The sequence below is a fragment of the Serinus canaria genome, chromosome 9, assembly GCF_022539315.1.
Source record: "Serinus canaria isolate serCan28SL12 chromosome 9, serCan2020, whole genome shotgun sequence".
Classification (NCBI taxonomy): domain Eukaryota; kingdom Metazoa; phylum Chordata; class Aves; order Passeriformes; family Fringillidae; genus Serinus; species Serinus canaria.
The window spans coordinates 16,895,341-16,915,648 of NC_066323.1; the positions used below are offsets into that span (position 1 = coordinate 16,895,341).

Genomic DNA, 20,308 nt, shown 5'->3' on the forward strand with positions numbered 1-20,308 from the left:
AACTGTTGGTCCTTTATCATTATAAATTCAGAAAGGGGAGGGGGTGGAATTAAATTTTTTTCATTGTTGATGTCAGCCTAGCGGTTTTTGAAGCTCCAAACCAAATGGGGAAGTGCATTTAAGAGCATATGCCAGTGGTGTTTTGCATGAGTAGCAGAGAACTATCAAAGCCTTTGTCTGCCTGAGGCTGGCATGTTTGTCTGCAGAAGTGAGCGTGGGCCCTCTTCACTCCCAGCCCCACCAGGGCTTTCTGGACCCCAGCTGTGCAGCAGGACCATGCAGCTTTTGGGCAGGGTTACTTTTCTGGCAGTTCTACCCTTGCCAGTACATGAGAACCTCTTATGGGTCAGGCTTTTCCTTCTAGGTGGCTTTCTGGCAGCAGTTGTGTCACAGCTTCGTGCATTGTGCCTCTGCTCTCTCTGAAACTGAGAAGCTCCGTCCAGCATAGCGATGCCCAATCCTTCCTTTCAGCAGGAATGTCACCAAGTGGGTGGTCAGCCCAGTACACTGAAGCAGCTCTTGACTGGCAGCCTTGTGGAGCTGGCTGTCCCTCCTTTGCAATACTATAACCATTGCTAATGCTGCAGGCCAACAACAGCCAGTACTTTGTGTTAGGCCGATGCACTGTGGCTCCTTTCTGCTGTGAGAGCCAGGAGGGGCTATCCAAGAGTGGACATCTGGGAAGGGTGTCACAATGACTGCCCCACTGAGCAGAGATGTGCAGTGTGAGGTAAGCTTGTATGAGCTGCACAGACCCCTATCACTGGGCCCACGAGGGCTTTTCAATGGCAGCCCCATCAATAATCTCAACAGGTGGGAAGGCAACAGGCAAGGCTTTTTGGTGCAAGTGATAATCCAGTATGAAATATGCACTACAGTTACCCATCTGGAAACCCTACGGTTCCCCTCAGATGGAAGTGTAGATTTTAATTATCTCTGCATGACAGATGTGAAATGAGAATATAGCTCTTGCCATACGTTGCACCACTGACTCCAGTGCCCACAGAGAGTGAGAAAACTGCAGCTCACATTTCAAACCTCCCAGGGGATTAGGCAGCTTGGCATTTGCAGGATCTCTCTCTCCATGATGCCTACACAACTGTAAGCAGGCAGGCTTGCAGTGTGGGAAGCAATGTGTAAGGCAGATGGAAAGTATTAACCCCCCCCTTGTTTATTGGTGTGTCATGCACGGGGATTAGGACGACAATGAGGCAGATTTGCATTGCAGCAGAGCACAGGCATATTTGCGTGCACTAAATATATTTCTCTACACAAGATTTTCTGACTCTTTGGGTGTCCCAATTCTCCTGTGAATTTAGCTGTCCTTTGAGTGTAAAGACTAGATTAAGCTGGGACTAAGGGCTTGAGCTGCAGTGGCATGTGTTGTGAGGCTTTTAGGGATTGCTTCTTTTTCATACCATTTGCTCAAGCATTGGCAGCTAAATGCTCCAAAACCACGAGCTTTGTCCCAGGTAAGAACCATTTCTTGCTAAAAGTAGAGGATGAGAATCAAGAGAAAGGTTAAAAAGCCTCTTCAGAGTCCCTGACCCCTCCAGTTAACTATGGTGCCAGCAGCCTTGCAATGAAATTCAAGCTCTGCTGTAGTGCTGAGCTCAGGATTAACTGTGATTCCTGATGAGTGGGACACTTCATATAAGGCTGGTGTATTTATTGCAAGGCTTTGTCTTTCATAGCTCCAAAGCAATTATCTGGTATTTACAGCCTGCTCATAGCTGGGTGCAGTACTCGAGGTAGTCATTACACAGCTTCGTGCTGGAGCCAGCCACTGAACACTGAAATTTGCCCTTACCCTTTGCTGTAGCCATGGGCTCTGGCCAAAGAAACCTTTGCTGCTGGTGGGGACTTGTGAGCAGTTCTTAAACATCTTTTGAACTTGGGTTTTCTTTTTTAACAAGAGTTGGGAGTGGGACTCATTGCCTTTTTTAACTACTGTTCCTCAATTATGGATTACTTTTGGCCCGCTCCTGCTCCCTGTGGGTACTGGGGATCTGAACACAAGCAGAAAAGGCTGGGGAGCTGGTGGCAGAGAGATCAGAGCTGGTTCAGTGTGCTGCCTGAGTGATTGCTGGGTTCCATTCTGCTGCACACGTGCTCTGAGCTCTGGGTTTGTCCTTGGTGTGCTTTGGTGGTGATTTTGCAAAGAGCAGAACCTTGAGGCAGCCTGGCTGCAGCTCCCAGGCCCTGCTGCCTGCAGGTTACCCTGGCTATTGCACAAGGGTATTTACGTAAAGGTGATGCCTGGGACTGTTTCCATCTCCAGGCTGGCACTGTGCTCACTTGAAATTTAAATCAGCCTTGGTTTGGCAGGTGAGTATGGAACAGGCTGGGCAAAAGTGCTGCCAGGAGGCTGCCAGGGGATCATGGCCTGGCACAGGTGACACCTTTGACCGCCCAGTGACCTTGAAACCGAGCCCGCTGCAGGGGGGTGGCAGCGGGGTGACAGTGGGCAGATGGGAAGTCAGTGAGACAGCAGGAAAGCTCTGACAGGAGCAGGAAGCAAGAGAGGGCCTTGCTTTACTCATGGCTCAGCAAATGTGCAAGATCCCAGCCACTGCCCAGTCACACTTCCACCCTGTTCAGAGAGGTACCCGTGTTTTCAAACTTGTAGCACAGTTGAGAAGGGTCAAAACTGAAACTGAGACTGTTTTCTTCTGTTCCCTAAATTACATCAACTACATCCAGAAAAGCAAGTCATGAGCTTGCTTGTGATTTTGCATTGGAACTTGGATGGATTAGGAGACTGGGGTCATGACAAAGTTACTGCTGGGAAATTAAAGCAGGGAAATTCAGTGCTTGCTGCTTTGACTCTTAATCCCTGCCAAAAGGTGCAATATCCATTTGACTTCTGACAGAGTAGCTGGTTCTGCACTGGGGCACCAGCACACAGAGATGCCCCAGAGAGGAGAAAGCCTGGGTCAGCACCACAGGCCCAGAAAGCCATTTGCAAAGTAAGCTGGTCAGGAGAAGGCAGCCTCCAGGCAGGACAGAGTGGGCTAAGCTATGGGTGAGGTGCCTTGAGAGCTCAAAGGCAGCTGAGATTGCCTTGGATCACCCCTCCAGCTGTAGGCAGGCACAGGAGGGAGAGCTGCAGCACTGGAGCAGAGCAGACAGCACAGACAGTACGGGGAACACAACAGCCCAGGCTGATACTCTGGAAGTCACCGCCCACTCCATTCACATCAAAAGCAGTGTTTTACTCTAAAGCACAAGTGTGCATACTCGAGAGGATTCAGCTGGTGCCTTTGTCTTACAAAGTAAAGAACATGGCCAGCAAACCCCCGCAAAACCTCATTCTCTCCCACCACCCTGGAAATGCAGAGCCATCTGCACTGCAGGGATGAAGAGCATTTCCAAAGACAGCAAAGACACGGATTTGCAGTGAGGAGCTGGTGCTTCAGGTTAATGAAATACAGAAAGGGTGAAGTGTCTCAGCTTGCCTCTCCCAGCCTGGCCCTGCAGGACTGGCTATGGTCCTGTGAGCATCCCAGGAGCACAGCCTCAGCACAGAGCCCAGCTGAAAGCCCTGCCTAACCCAGCTGGCCCAGGGATGCTGCAGCAATTGGGCTTATCCTGATCAGTTGTGGGCACTTGCAGTGACACCTCTTCCAGGCAGGATGTGATCCTGAGAGGAGGATGAGGCCCTATCTGGTTTCAAATACACTTTTTAACCACAAAACCTTGTTAGGCTCCTCAAGTAATGCAAAATATTCTGCAGTTCATGGGCTGTCATGCTGTCATTGCACTTGTTAAATTGGCTTCCAGTTAACTGTTTAGTCTATTAGAAGCAGATATTGAAGGTGAAGGAGATTCCAGTGCCCAAAAGTCCTCCAGCACTAATTACATGCAACTCACCCATTTACATTTGCAAATGTTGTAACAAATAGCCATTGGTAGACCAGTGATGTCTTTTTAAAATGTTTTTTAAAAAGCAGGATCCTTCTGGAGGAGTCAAAGCATGGAGCTAGACTGAGCAGGAGACAAGCAGGACAGTTTGGGAAGCTCTTTTAGCTGGGACTCATTGCCTTTACATCAGCCATTTACAAGTATCAACAGAGGATGCAAAACAAACAGACAGAAAACAAACTCTGCAAAATAGGTTTATTTTAAAATTTGAACCAAATATAGTTTGCATTTATTGCATGAATCACATGCAGGTGAATACTATAAAAATACCTGTGCAGCATTTATATATAATTTATAAAATCTTCATAGCATAAAATAGCTGTGAATCAAAACAGAAATTTTACACATAAAGCTGCATGAATGTCCCTGTCAAGCTGTGCCTTTCTTGGGAGTCCCCAGCTTAAACACTCATCTTGCTGCCAAGTTTTTTCCCAAGTTTGTGATGTGGCCCCTCTGCAGGGCTCCAGTTGTGCACTGCACCTGTGTGTCATGCAGCTCTCTCAACACAAGGTGTTTAAAGGTATTGTAAACCTGATGGCAGAATTTCTGTGGTGTATGGGAGGGAGAGAGGCTGAGCATGGAACCCCATGGCTGTGGTGGCCCATGTCCAGCACTCACCCAGGGACAGGTGTGAGTGGCCACGTGCCCTGCTGAAAGGCTCACTGGAGCTGTTTGCATGCACGTGTAAAGTCCACACAACCTCGTATAGAATAGTTTATCCACAGCCTGAGAAAATCTAAACATGGTTAAAATGGTTAAAATTTGCCTGCATTTCTTCTGGAGAATAGCAACCTGGGTTTAGAGCGGTGCAGCTCTTTCATGTCCACGCCTCACACTTCTCAGACAACTCCCAGCTACAGTTTTGGAACTGGTTATGTTTATCCAGGCAGTCAATGGATGGCAAAGCACCTCTCTTACATTCTTCAGGTTCATTCTTGTTGCAGCCAGGAAGACAAGTGGACATGGTTAGAAAGCTGGCTCTCACTGTACATTCTGCCAGGCAAGGCACAGGGGCCATGCTTGAAGCTCTGCAGCAATAGCACTGTACACTTTCCTAGCCAAGCAGACCACGTTCACTGCTGTATTTCTCAACAGCTCATTGGTCCAACAGCTGAAATATATTGTTTTAAGTAAGCAGCCTGAGTTATAGGGATGCCCTTCCTATGGACATGCCTCCCTGCTATTCTACATGTGTACACAAAGTGTTGTAGGATGCATGGAAGACCAGCTGTGATGCTGTGCAGCAGCAGAAAATGATGGCATCTTATAATTGTCACACGCTGTAGTCACCAGAGTCACTACTCAGCTCCTTCTACAACGCAGTTTAGGGACTCTTCTTGTCACCCCTGCATGACAGGAAGGACTCTTTCCTTTCCCCTAAGCCAGGGGAACTAAATCAGAGTTAAACAGTTTGAACTCAAGCCTCAGTGTTGTGCTAATAACTCTGCTCAGTTATTTGTAGGCAAAGGATCTTCTAGTGGAGGCTTTCTTATTAATATCCAAGGAAATTTGTTGCAAATCACATTAGACATTTTGTGTTAGCTTTTTCTTCTCTTTTACATTTTGGGGTTTTCTTTTCTTTAGATTTAATAATGAGTAAAACCATCCACACAGAATTAGCCTTGTCTGGCAATGCCATCAGAAGACACTATGAGCTCTGCCAATGATGGCATTTTGTTTTTGGCTGGTCACATCTCCCCCCACCCCACCAGCCACTTTTTCCTTGATGCCCCAAACCTGAGCCCTGCCTTGACTTGCTCTACTGCTTCAGGAGCAGCCCCAGCCAGACAGGCAGAGGCACAGCCCTACTCCCCAGCAACCCCAACCCCACAGCAAAGCAGCCTTTGCTACTGCTCTGGCAGGGATTTTGGCCATAGACTTGTCACATTCAGTTACCTGGGCAAAGCATGTCTAATTATGGGACACAGTGGGGCCAGTGATTTCTAACCCAAAGTGATCTGTGCACAGCAGTTCCCATGACTCCCCCAAGTCAGATATTTTAGGCCCATTGCTTTGTGTTTGTGTGGCAAGGGCAGGGTTGTGGTGAGGGGTGGCTATAAGGGGGACTTCTCTCAGAAGGTGCCAGAAGCTTCCCCTGTGTCCAACAGAACCAATCCCAGCTGGCTTCCAGACAGATCCACTGCTGGCCAAGGCTGAGCCCATCAGTGACAGTAGCAGCACCTCTAGGACAACAGAGTTAAGAAGGGAGGAAAAGCCTGCACAACTGCAGGCAGACAGAGGAGTGAAGATATGGGAGAGAAACAACTCTGCAGACACCAAGATCATAGAAGGAAGCTGTGCTCTGGGTGCCAGAGCACAGACTCCCCTGCAGCCCATGCAGGTCCATGGGGAGCAGAGATTCACCTGCAAGCAGTGGAGGACCCCCCAGTGAAGAAGGGTAATGCCCTAAGAAGGGTTTGAAGACCACCACTGAAACAGGCTCCTGGCAGGACTTTTGATCCTTCAGGGGACCCATGCTGGATGAAGTGCAGCGCATGGAAAAATTCACATTGGAGAAGTTTTTGGAGACCTGTCATCTGTGGGAGGGACCCCATGCTGGAGCAGGGGAGGAGTGTGAGAAGTTCTACCCCTGAGGAGGAAGGAGCAGCAGCAGCAACATGTGATGAACTGACTGTAACCTCCATTCCTGTTCCCCTGTGATGGTGGGTAGGAGGAGCTAGAGACTTCGGGAGGGAAGTTGAGCCTAGAAAGAAGGGAGGGGTAGGTGGAAGGTTGTTGTAAATGTTCGGTTTTATTTCTTATTATCCTACTCTGATTAGTTTGGTAATAAATTAAACTTATTTCCCCAAGTCGAGTCTGTTTTGCCTGTGACAGTAAAACTGCTGAGTGATATCTCCCTGCCCTTGTCTTGAGCTGTGATCCTCTCATATTTTCTCTCCCTGGAGAGAGGGGAGTGATAGAGCAGCTTTGGTGAGCCCCTGGCATGCAGCCAGAGCCAACCCATGACACCAGTGCAGAAAGGCACAAAAACCACGTTTTGGTCAAGGCAGCAGCCTGGACTGTCCTACGCCTGCAGCAGTGGTGCCACAGGTGGCTCGGTGAGGAGCAGCTGTGCTCACATCAGCCCCAGCAGCTGGTGCAGCAGTGGCACAAGCACGGTGGCCGTGAAGCCAACGCAGGAGTACGTCACAAACTTGTAGGGCACCTCAACCTCCAGGCGTCTCCGGGCTTGCAGGTCACCCATGGGGAACTTGTAGCGATAGCCCAGCACGCCAAGCACCACGCTCTTCATGAGCCAGCGGGTCAGCAGCACAACCAAGATCCCTGTGAAGAACCTGGCCAGCACAAACACCATTGTACTGGTGGTCAGAGGAAGCCCAGGCTGAACACTCGTGCCAGTGTGGGCTGAAGCAGCGTACTGGTTGTTTAACCAAAATCCCACAGTTGCTCCAGCCGCTGCTCCTAAGATCGTAGTGGTGTCTCCCCTGGTAGGGCTGTAATAGTCTAGTTTGGGGTAGTTGTAACATAAGACAAGAGGCACAACTATTGAAAACAACGGGCAGAAGGGGCTGGTTAACAGCAAGTGATCTATTGTGTCCCACGCAGGATACAAGAGCACGAGCAGCGCGGCCGAAATCAGCGCTCCTCCGATCACATCCTGTAAAGAAATCACATTTAAAAGCCTTTGTGAGACCTGGAAGGTAAACCAGGTGTTTGGGTGATGATAAAAGACCAGTATCTGCACTGGTGGGGCCTAGCAGTGGAGGAACACCCAGCATCCAGTGATAGCATTATCCACGTGCAGGGAAAACCTGGAGCACGGGCTAAACAAAACATGCCAATCCACAAACCCAACCTCAGTTTATGCATATGCATGTGTCTGTGGACACACATCCTCCTCCTCACCTGCTCTCATGTTTTGAGGGCATTCTCCACCTACGACCTCAGAAAAGGCTCGTGCACAACTCCATCTCAGGGACAACGCTGCACAGAGCTGCCTTCACACAAACCCTTTCCCTCCTGTAACCCTACAAGCAATTTCATCACATCAGTGTGATTATCCCTTGCTTGCTTTGCATAAAGGGGGAGATGCTGTCCTTTGTCAGAGACAGGCTCCCATCCCCAGAAACACAAGCTCCAGGGATGGAAAGTGCAGAGCTGTGGGACGTGGCGCGTGTGCCATGGTTTCTGCCAGCAGTGGGAGGGAGGCACCTCCAGGCAGGGATACAGCAAGGAGAAATTTGTTGCCCAAGTCTCTGAAATCTGGCTTTCAAGTACACTGCCTGAAGCAAGCATATAGTTAAAACCTAATTTATTAACAGAGGCAAATAAGGTGTTTTGAGAACTTGATTGTTGTCAGCCACAAAGCTGAGACAGGAGGTAGCCCCTAACAAAAGCCCTCTGTATGGGAGCAGCCAGGTAAAAAGCAATAAAACAAGTTTCCCTGTGCCACACTTCCAGTGTCACATAGAGGCAGCAGTGTTAGTACAGCCACAAAAAGCTGTGCAAAAGCTGAAGTTAGCCACAGACAGAAATGTCCTCTTCTAAGATTGCATCTTCTTCATGAGTCATGACAGCTGACTACTACCATGCTTGGTCACAGTCTAAAAATTATTTATGTGAGCTTCACTTCGAGTTAGGCAGGAATGAGGGAACTTTTTCATAACAGAAATATTTAATGACATTGTGGTGAATGCATTACTCCTGTAGGGCTGAACTTCAGCTGTTTACAACTTCCATTAGATTCACGGCACATTTGGTTTTAAACAACTCCTACAGCCATTTTGCATATCCCTTAATCAAATTTCCATTTATTCCCTCATCCAAAACACGAGGCTAGCCATGGAAATACACAAACCTGATCATAGACACCTAGTCTTGTAAAATACCATTATATTATATACCTTTACTTCACAGTAATTCATGTTTTGATGTAAATTCTTAGATTATACCTTTACACACAAAGCATATTTTGGCCCAACACTAAGTAACTGCCTCAATAAAAAAGAGCTGGGGGCTGCTCCCCGAATTGATGCTCAGAAATCCCATCACCACTCTGTAAATCAATTTCCCATATAGATGATTGTCCACCTCATGTTAAAAGAAAAAGTCCTCAATACCACTCTATGGGCAATCAAGGACCAAAACTCAAAAGCTGCTCACAAGCTTTTCTGTTCCAGTTAAAGAAATGTAACTAAACATTAACATTTCCTCACAAAAACTTTGCTCAGATTTGCCAGCTGACACCAGCAGTTCCCAATCCAGTTGCAAACAGTCCCTATTTACAAATCCAATTAAGGTTTTCTGAATTTTGTTATCCTCCCATTCAGCCCCAGTACAGTAACATGGCTCTTGGAAGTTTCAAGCAGGACCCAGACAATCATCTCTGACCAGTGGCATGGTCTCCAAACTGGGTGCACAAAGCAACCCATGGGGCTGGGGGGAGAACATACTTTTTGCACTGCTCATAAGTAAAATAAGACGTGCATTTTTTAGAGGTAATGCTGATTTCATCATTACATTTGTTAATTTTGTGAGTTTGATAATGCATGTATCAGTACAATAGCACATGTATACCATTTGTAAGTAATTGTATATATCAGTACAGTAGTACATGTATACAATTTGTGTGTTATATATATATATAGGAGGCCAGTGGTTTATTCTGTTTTTTCCCCCATCCACCAATATCTGGGCTTCTCATTTTGGAAACTCATCACTAGAAGCTGCTGGAGAGCTCAGGACATGCCTGGCTGGCTGTGGTGGTCCCTTCAGTCCCGGTGTGCATGGGCAGGTTTGATTTTTTTGAATATCCAGAGGAGGTGGGAAAGATCCAGACCAACACCTACATTTAGCAATGCAGAATTAATGATGTCTCCCCTTGCCGGTTCAACTGAAGACAAGATGGGAAGAGGTGGGATGGCTCCGATTTCTGCGAGAACTTTGCAGACCCTCTCTGCCGTGCCCCCCGGAGCAGGAGCTGAGTTTTTCTCGGGGGTGGAGTTGCTGTTAGCACGCCCAGGAAGCACATTCCTGCCCGTCTGCCTGGGTAAACAGATTAGCCTCTCGCCAAGCCCGCAATTATAAAGGAATTTTTAAATAAGAGCAGGCATGGATTTTGCTCAAGGTGCAGATCTACCTGCAGAATTTAAAACCTCTGGTTGCCCTGCTGGGATGCTCCTGCTGCCTCGGCACAGACAAGTCATCCCCAGGCTCCATCTACCTCCCTGAAGCCCCTCTACTGCCATGCAGCTCAGCCCTGCTCCCACGCAGCGTCAAACATCTGCCCTGCTTCCCTGGTACTGCCAATCCAAGCAGAAAGAACAATTTTCCTGTTCTGTCTAGTACACGGTGGCTTACTGCCTGAGCCCCCTGACATTTCATTTAGTGTGAGACACCACTCAGGCTCCTCAACTCCACTCCTAAGGACTGCACTACATAGTGTGTGAAGTACTGTGACTATGTTGGGTGTTTATCAGCTTTAAAATATTTCAGATAATTTCAGGATTAATGGTAGTATGAAACAACCTGAAATACAGCCCAGCAAGGGGCAGGGTGGGAGCTTCAGAACACACACCCCCCACACCCCCTGTGGGAAGTGTAATCAGAAATAAATGCAGCAACACTAAATGGGTCTATCTCAGGGAGGAAAAAAACCCTCCAGGGTTTTTTGGTTCTAAAAAGAGACCATGCTGGTCAGCATAGGGACGTTACTGCTTGTAGCTCAGGGCAGTTGCAGTGCCAGTGAGGTTCTCCCCATATCAGCTGTGCCTCTGGGGGGAATGGCTTCAGCAGATGTGAGACAGGAAAACTTGGTCACTGCATTGAGGCAGGGACCAAAAATTGGGCCAGTGTTTTAAGATGGAAAGCAAAGTAATATTTTCTAAAATACAACTCTCTGGAGAAAAAAGGCAAACAACAACAATTACCAGTCATATCATCTCAAATTGCTTTTTGTTTCTCATAAATAAAAACTTACAGATTCCCTGTTTCAAAGTATGTCCAAATTTTTACCTTTTTTTTTTACTTTGCCTTTTCCAGATCCTCTCTTTACCAGGTCCTTGGACTCCATCATTTGAGACCTACAAGAAAGGACCCTGCATTTCCCCTGCTTTTCCACACACGTGGGACACTCTGATGTTGAGGTGGTGGAGATGGGTGGTTGTAACTCAATTACCTGTCAGCAGTCTGAGTGCATTGCTGCCACCCCATTCTCTGGCTGGGTGATGCTCTCCTGGTAACAGCCCAGGCCAGGGCTGTTTGTTCCCTTTTCCCTGGGCATAGCATTCATTCTGGCACAGCTGGAAGGATGCAGATAGCTCCCATACCAGCTGACTGCCTCTCCAGGAGGTCCTTAATGGTAATAGCTCTTCTAATGACATCACTGAACTTTCTCATTCAAAAGCAAGGCTGGCAGTGCTAAAATACAAACAGATTTGTAGAGTTGTGACTACAAAGATGAGATTCTGCACTGGAGCTGCAGGAAAGCACAATGCAACTGCCCTTGCCGCTCGTCCTCTGGTTCCTCAAACAGGAAAAAAAATTCAGTCACACCAAGTCCATGGATATTTGTTACCCATTCCTTTACTTCCCTAGAATGCTATGACCACATTAGTACATCCTTTCTGTTAAGGCCTCTGTAAAAACCCAGAGGCTCTTTCAGGCTATGGCTTGGCACTGCTGTGCCTCAGCCCGGTGACATAACAGCTCAGGGCAGGAGCTGTCCCACCAAGGGTCACAAACAGCTCTGAAGTGCACTTCTTCCCCAAAGAACCATCACTGCAGGTGGCACAGCAGAGCCAGTCCCTGTGGTGACAAGCTGCTGCAGAGAGAGGGGCTGTGTGTGGGAGCTGTGATCGCTGGGCCTTTCCCAGCTCCATCCCCACCCTGGCACACACAGGATAATGACCCCAAGCATGTTTGCCCTTTTGAAAGGCAGCATTGCTCACTCTTCAGCTAAGAAGCTTTTTTTAAAATTTTATTTTACAGTCCTTTTCTATCATGTCAAAAGCACAAAAGACTTTTTCTTCTTTACCCTAAAATCCATCTAAATTTAGAGGGGTCGTTCATTATGATGGGCCAGCAAGAGAAGTATGCAAAGAATTTTTACTGATTGACTTAAGGTCAGTAGCCCAGAAAGGGTGTCTGCAGCCTGGATGTAAGATATTGTTTTGATCCACTGGGCCTGAAAGGGAAGGTCAAGCTATATTTTATAGCTAACCTTAATCTCATGAGGGCTCCCTTTCTTACAGCCATCAAGTCTCATTACAAACATAATTATTACTTAGTAAAAAAGATTCAATTATTTATGCATATGCAACCAACAACACATATCAAACTCCTGTGAGGAAATAGCCTGAAGTTTTTATTCATATTTGGGAAGCTGGACTGCCCCTCTGTCCACTATATATATAACAGATTAATAAAGTTTCATCTTGTCAGGAATGAACTAGCTATCACAGGCACACTGAAATTAGTTCCTCCTAAAGCAGCACTGATGTCTCTAAGCAACTGCGCCCAACAAGTCTGTCATATAAAATCACAGCTCTTTTATAATTATTTTCAGACAAACTATGTGTGTACTCGGTGCCTTGGGAAGCATTTCCTTCCAGCTGAAGAGGAGAAACCTGTGATTTTTGAGTGCCTGCACGCTGACAGGAGCCCTGCTGCGGGCAGGCCCTCCAGGGCAGCTCGCTGGCCACGCTTTACCCCCGTGACTCACCGGGCTGCAATTCCTGCCGGCACTCCCAGCCTCAACCGGCCCCGGCTATTTCTCGCTGAAAACAGCGATACTATTGCACAAAGGCCTTTGCTAAGGAGCAGCCGGGGTTGCCCAAGCGCATTCCTCGCAATTAAACTTTCGAAATGAAGAACTGCAGTTAAGATGCCGGGCTGGGCTCACCCAGGCCCGGGCCGGGCCGCTGCGGCCTCCCCGCGCTGCCATCACCCCATGAGGACTCCAGTTGCCATAGCCCGAGGGCTTCCTCGCAGCTCCCCTCAGTGCACAGCCCCAAACCCAGCGGCACAGCTCGCCCACCACCTTGGGGATCTGTAGGAAAGAGGAGCTGGAGGCACATCCTTACCAGGACCGTGTGCATCCCTGTGTAGAGCCTGCTCAAACACACCAACGTCGAGAACACAAACGCTGCTGCGAGGCCGAGCTGGAATGGATACTGTGAAAAGGGGAAGAAAATAATTAAATACACCATTAAACCAAGCAGCTGGACCGACATAAGGATCTTGTGCTGGGAAGGGGTTTCTGCGCTGTGCTTTCCCCAGGAGATGAATGTGACCTGAGACAAGGCCCGCTTTAACCAACACCCAGCCCTGCTGGAAGGTCACTTCATCACCTGTGGTACCTGTTTCTGCAAGATCTGCTCTCTCTGTGGAGACATCTGGGTAATAGATGGTATTTGAAGAATTGTTCCCCACAATATCTATCTGCAAAACGCATGTTAGTGTTAAGGGGCTTAAGGAAGAAGGCATGGCATGTTGTCCAGCCGTGGCTGAGGTAGCACTGCAGTCTGAGCTCAGCCAAGGGGACTGTGACAGCTGCAGAGTGGGACCAGAAGTGTGATCAATAGTCCTCGAGCAGTGGGCTGAGTGGGGAGAATCCATGTCTGGGCTGAAACCACAAGCCAGCTATTAAAGCAGTCAGGACCACTCTTCCCCATGACACTTAAAGGTTTAATTATCTTCTTATGAAGCTGGTTTTGCCTAATACCCTCTCTGAGTAGCCTAAAAAAATGGAAAGAACCATTTAAATAAATCAACATTTAAAAAATTTTTAAAAGCCGCATTTGGTAAAGAATAAGCTTGACATATTAGTCCTTAATCCACTCATTCAAACCCTGAAACTGAGTGGGCTGCTGGGCTACTTTCAGTCCATAAGGGAGATTTTTCTGTAAGGAGTAAACCAACTCAAAATATAAATAAATGCAATTAATTCATCCAATTTGACACAAAGTCTCTATCTTCTGCCTGAGGCTCGTGACTGACCAGGGTGGCCACAGGTCAGCACAAAAATCCCTCTGTGGAAATTCTAAGCATAACAGCTCTCTTCTGACCCTTTCCCCTGGCATATTCCAGCTCTCTGAATAAAGAACTCAGACCCAGCTGCAGATGTCACTCCCAGTTCATAAAACACTATTTTTCCTCATTTCTCTAAGCCTTTGGAGCCTTTGCACCCACTTGACTCCTCCCTCAGCAGGCAGCCTTCGAGCTAGTCCAGATCAGTAATTGATGATTAGGGCATCTTGAGAAGATAGCAGCATAATGTACTTTTTTCCATCTTAATAGAGGCAATTAAACCATTTAATTATTTGACAGCAGCTTTATAGTTTCATGGCAGTTTCTAAGAAACACAAGACAGCCTGTGAAGAGCTGCATGTCCCTCTGGTCACTTGGGCATTGAGGAGAAGGTGATGCTGACCAGGTCATCTTGGCAGCTCTGACACATGGGATGGATCTGGCTTCCAAATATATGGCAATATATATGACAAATATTCCCTCTTATGGCTCCTTGTCCCCATGCCACTGTCAAGATGCTCTGACCAGTTACCACACATGGGTTTATCCCTTGAGAGGGCTGAGAAACATTCTTAAATACAATGCAGCCAGGAAGTTATTATTGCTAGAGTACAGGAAACACAGGCTTGGACTCATTAAACAGAATGAAAATAATCATCATGGAGAAATGAGTTTCCAGGAAATAGACATTTTAGGAAGATGAGGAAAAATGATGAGTCTTCCCCAAGCAGGCTGCAGCTCCTACAGTGCAGTGAAGTTGCTGTTACTCCTCTGACAAGCAGGCTTCCCAATCATGTTGTGTGCTGTTGGTCTCACAAAGGTTGGAGCCAGGGGATTTCCAGGAATGCTTTTTCTTTCATACAGAAACCATGTGACACAGAGCTCCCATGGTTTCCCTGGGAGCCAGCACGTCCCAGTGTACAGCACTGACTTGGTGGGCATGAGGTGAACACAAAATGCTGGCTGCCAGGCACCTTCCCTGCATGGTCACCCCATGTGCAAAACCACAGTGACCCCACCAAACTGCAGCAGGGCAGCGCAGCCTGCCAGCAGTTCTGAGAGGAGTCCATGCATAAAAAAGGACATTTCCACTAAATTTATTTTTGTGTCTATTACTGACAGCTACAGGTAAGCCCAGGGAAGAATACACATGTGTGAAAATAAATTCAGAACTCCTCTGGAAGTAGCAACATCTTTGGATTTGCAAGCTTTATGTGGCTTGCTGGAAGCAGACACAGGCTTTTATTTTCTTAATACATTTTCTTTTTCTCCTTCTGTTTTCTTTTTGTACCCCTACCTTGTACTGGTTCATGGTTGCAATGAAAAAGGAGAAGGAGATGGCTGTAGCTGCCATGGCGTGGGTGGATGGCATCCCATACTCTGCATTCGTCCTCATCTCCAGCTTCACGACAGGTGGTGACAGGGGCCGAGGCCACTTCAGGATGTCCTTGGAGACCTGGCCTATGTACATCACTATCTGGGGACAGGAAAGGCCACAGGCTGTCAGTCAGCACAGGCAATCCCCATGCAGCCCACCCAAGAACCACCTGTATTTCTGTGCTTTTTCCTGCAGAATCCAGCCCTCCAAGCAGAGGATTTATCTCCTGAATTATTAAAGGGGTTTCCATTAGCTCAGCCAGCGAAGGAAGTGGCGGTTTTGCTGCACTCTGTGGTAACCTGAGCAGAAGTGGGACCAAAAGGAGGATTGGCTGATGAGATTCAGCAGTACAGGACAGTGTGAGACAGACAGCTGGCTCCCACCCCATGCCAGAGAAGTTTAAGTTTTCTCCCTATCCCTTACAACCCCTCTCCTGCAAAAAAAAAAAACAGCCATAAGAGAATTTTTTCCACCTCATCTTCTGACACAGCTGTGTCCAGCAGCAGCTCCCCCAATCCCAGCAGCTCCCACTCACCCAGAGCTGCAGGAGCCCTGCTGGGACACACCACCCGTGTGGTTATTAAATGACAGCCTTGGCATCCTTGCAGAGGCAGCAGAGGGAAAACTGGACAGGCAACATGAGCTACCAGTTCTCCTGCCTAACTCCCCAGTAAAAGGCTTCTACTCCCTGCTCGGGACACCAGAGATTTAAGCAAGGGCTGCATTAATTCACTCCAGAGTGCAGCCACATAGTACTTCTGGGGGAAATGTTGCATTCTCAGGTCAGCAGAGGCAAGGGACAATGCTGTCCAGCATCCCTGAGAGGTGCTGCCCATCCAGCCATGGGCATCCTTGGCTCCTTAGCACCCTCTTCCCAGAGGCAGTAGGCTGTCAGCATCCACAGTGAGGGCATCTGAAAAAGTTAACCAGGCTGTCCCCGTAGGAGGTATTTGCTTTCTGTTGTAGCCCTCCTCCCTTTACATAATGTAGCCACACATAGACAGAGGAGGCTTTTTAAAACAAAGCCAAGCAAACCTTTTTTCTTTTTTGGTCCAAAAATCAGGTTAACTGATGTCTACCATGAAAGCTCAGTTGCTGTGTGAGACAGCTCTCTTTTCTGCTTCTCATGCTTCCACCAGCAAAGGAGAGGGGCTTAAAATAACATCCTTCCCTTGTTACTGGTGTTGACTGTATGCTAGAACAGCAACACAATCACTACTGTCACATTTGTCACCAGGCACATTGCATCCCTCTCTCCCATCAGCCATTTAAAAATGGTTTCACATGAAAAGAAAGATGTCAGGATTCAGGATTCACAAGTCAGGACCAGGAAAAAGCCAATCATTCCTTCATCCTTCTCTCTACAACACAGCACACACCAGAGAGTGCTAGACTTACAGCCAGCACCAGGGCCTGGAAAAGTGACTGCTGATGCCTTTGCATCCTTTATCCCTCATCATATGAATCACATTACTGCCTCATTATCAGCAGCAGGTGGGACACACCTGGCTGCTCCTGTGGACACACACGGCACAGGGAAGACAGTGAATACCCTGCCCCAGACTGTTCACAGTAAACAAAGGCTCAAGGAACAAACATCTTTTAAAAACCTACTGTGTGGGTTTATTTAGTTAATGCCTTCAGTTTCCAAATGGATGCAGGCGCATGTTTGGAAGTTAATTAAATTCCAAGCTTGAAAGAAAAATTGCTCTCTCAGGCAGAACATAAAACATTGAGGCTGCCATTTGTGATACCATCTGAGAGGCAAGGTAGGATGAGCCAGTTTATCAGCAGTCCTCTATAATAACGACTTCCACTTGTGGAAGTATTATTAGCACTAGAACATAAGAGCATTGCAGAAAAGGAAATGAGTCATCTCAAAAATGAAGGCTATGCTGGGACTCCTGTGCTGGTGAAAAACAGACTGAGTGCTGGAGGTGGGATGGATAAGTGAAAATATCAGGCATCCTCACAACACCCTCCCCTTTCTGGCATCCCAGATTAAATTCTGACCCTTCTACTTTTTAGAAACAAATTGTATACAGTAAGGAGGGGTGAGATGACTTTCATAAAACATGCAGGGGACTCCAGAACATGCCCAGACTAAAAATCACTGAGCTCTGAAGCACCAGACCTTTGCCTTTAGCTTATTTGAGTACCGTGCATGTGACTTTACACACATTATCCTGAATTATGCCAGTTGTGGATGGGGTAAACCCCCCCCCAGCAGCTGAACTGGCAGTCTGCCCGAGAGAGTGATGGCAGGTGCACATTGCTAAAGGCCAACTCGCACAGCTGGGGCTGTGTCACCTGCACCCCACGGGCTGCAGGGGCTGGGGGAGCACAGCACTGCCCAGGCTCTGTGCGAGCTGTAGGGGCTGGGAGAACGCAGCTCTGTCCAGGCTCTTTGCTCACAGCATGGCAAAGCAAAGAGAGCTCCTGGCACAGCTGCCTGCCCCGGGCAGTGGGTGCCCTCCCTGCAGACAGCCCTGTGCCACCGAGCAGGGCAGGAGTGGCACTAGTGGGACTCAGCGGGCAGTGCCCACGCCCGCCCTTCTCTCTTGCCCATCCCATGTTTTCCCAATGCAGTGAAAATGGCTCTGAACTCTACCGGGTTAAATCCTTGCAACAAATTTAAGCAGCAATAAAAAAACAAACAAAAAAACCTCCAAAACTGTAAGCAACTTAAACCCAAGACCATGCTCAAACTCTGCTGCCTACCACTACAGCTGGGCTGGCCTGTGCTAAGGGCAATAGCAACCCTTTATAGTAAGCTAGGACTCCAGGTGAAGGAAAGGCAAGGCTTTATTGCCACTTTGGGTGAACAGCATTACATTTTACTACACAAAGGCAATTGGCAGTTGCTATAGCAGCAAGACAGCCTCTGTAGTCTTTTTCTGAGAGCTTCCTCTTCATTTGCTCTGAGTCATATATATGGTCCATCTCCATAAATACTTCCTCACCTGAGCCTTTGCATCAGGATAAACCTATCTTTGTATTTTAACAGATTTTGCTTTAGTGAACAGCTGCAGAACCAAATTTGAGGCATTAGCATCCACACAGGTGTGGATTCCTATTCATTTGTTCCAACAGCTGCAGGAGATCCCTCTGGGGTGAGGGGCTGCTCCCCTCCTTCTGAGCATCTGAGTGCCATGAAGTGACCTGTTTCCCTGACATTCCCATGCCTCTGGTGTGTAAGTCAGCCATTTAAGAGGAGGTTTTTCTCACCTGCAGGTGTTGTTTGGCATTTGCAATTGTTTTCCCTCACTCCTCACGTGCATCACTCTCATGACAGGAAGCAAGAGCTCTGGAAGCAGATTTACCACCACAGTGAAGACAGACACAACTAAGCCAGTTCCCTGTGCTGAGGTGTGGCAGCACTGCCACACAGTGCAATTTCCCCTGTGGAATGTTCCTCTGGCAGCTGTCCAGACCCTGAGCCTGGCAGGACTGAGGAAACATGCTCAGTGCTGCAGGTGGGCTGTGTGTGACATCCTCCCTCATCCCTGCCCGGCTACAACCTCTGCACAGGATGGACACACCTGAGCCTCCCACTAGCATATGAAGGTCAGGAGGAGCAATTCTTTTTTTATTCTGTAATATTTCAGCTAACAAATAGATCATATTTGTTTTCAGCTTCTGATTTTGCAGCTGTCCTTATCTTCATTATTGATCTGTTAAAAGGACAAGACAAAATTCTAGATAAGACACATGGTCAAGTAGCATTGGCAATTTCTTCCCTGAGATTCAGTGTGGCAGCCTGACTTTGAATCTGCTGGTTTAGCTCCAAAATAGAAACTCTATAACCTGGCTCTAGAAACTCTCATCTGCAGTAGTATACATCATCCCAGAAAGGAAATTTACAGTTTGAAAATGTTACTTTGGGTTTCTTTCACAAGCACTGTGCACTGATAGGAGTGACCAAGCACATTGAAGAAAAAAAAAAAAGATGCACTATTAATAAACATTTGCAGATTAGTCAAGCAGAAGTAAAGACTGTATGTGGTTGCTGAGGCAGGCATGACTTTGATTTCCCATACAGAAATTAAGCCAAGCACCCAGCCTGCACTGTTCTATTCTCAGCATCCCCTAGTGAAGTGACCAGATAAACACTGCAGCAGATTCTAGCTGTGACTGTGTCCCTCGAGCATCACTTGCTTCAGAGTGGAAGAGGAGCAGGGCAAGGAAGAGCTTGTCCTTGTGGAGGTACTCCTCCTACCCCCCAGTCAATGCCAAGAGCCAAGGCTTGGCTCCAAGAAAGCACACCATGGGAGTCACTGAGCAGCACTGCTGGCCCCTTGCCCTGGAAGCAGCTCAGGTGGAGGAAGCCCTGCAGAGCAGAGGAGCCCCAGACACCACCATCCTGGGGCCCTAAGGCACCCTCAGATTGTGTCCTGCTCCCCAGCCCCTCCTGAAGCACCGGGCTGCTCCCCACGTGCCAACCCCAGCAGCAAGGCTGGGACCCTCCTCAAGGCACATACACCTTGGGAGAGGGCAGCTGGCTCTCCTAGAGCTCCACACACCTTGGGAGAGGGCAGCTGGCTCTCCTAGAGCTCCACACACCTTGGGAGAGGGCAGCTGGCTCTCCTAGAGCTCCACACACCTTGGGAGAGGGCAGCTGGCTCTCCTAGAGCTCCTCACACCTTGGGAGAGGGCAGCTGGCTCTCCTAGAGCTCCTCACACCTTGGGAGAGGGCAGCTGGCTCTCCTAGAGCTCCAGCCCCTACCACTTTCAGCATGGGTATTGCTTCCCAGAAAATACATCAACCTTGTGCTGGCTGCACAGGAGCTTTGCACATTTCCCAAGGGTTTGGCCAGGTCCATGGGACATTCCAGGTCACATTCAGCTGGTGGGATGCTCAAACCCTTGGGCTGTCCAGCCCCCATGGCAACAGCAAATCCAACAGCACAGGGATCCACCAAGCAGCACAGCATTCACATCACAGCACAGGGCAGCAGGAGGCAGGGGGACAGAGAGGACACAGCATGGGCAGCTCCCTAAAAAGTTCATATATAA

General features: G+C 48.0%; 1 protein-coding gene across 3 annotated transcripts in view; it reads right to left on the reverse strand.

Moving 5' to 3' along the window:
- Positions 1-4,105: 4,105 nt before the first annotated feature.
- SGPP2 (sphingosine-1-phosphate phosphatase 2) overlaps positions 4,106-20,308 on the reverse strand; it is a 41,329-nt gene continuing 25,126 nt past the window's right edge. For 2 of the 3 annotated variants that reach the window (XM_050978115.1, XM_030227214.2), the window contains 3 exons: positions 15,212-15,391; positions 12,969-13,058; positions 4,106-7,543 (listed from right to left, as the gene is read on the reverse strand). In XM_050978115.1, the coding sequence (XP_050834072.1) occupies positions 7,001-7,543; positions 12,969-13,058; positions 15,212-15,385 (807 nt within the window). In that variant the 5' untranslated portion in view covers positions 15,386-15,391 and the 3' untranslated portion in view covers positions 4,106-7,000. Of the gene's footprint in view, positions 7,544-12,968; positions 13,059-15,211; positions 15,392-18,520; positions 18,591-20,308 lie in introns of those variants that run through there. The other variant, XM_030227216.2, reaches the window with a different exon arrangement.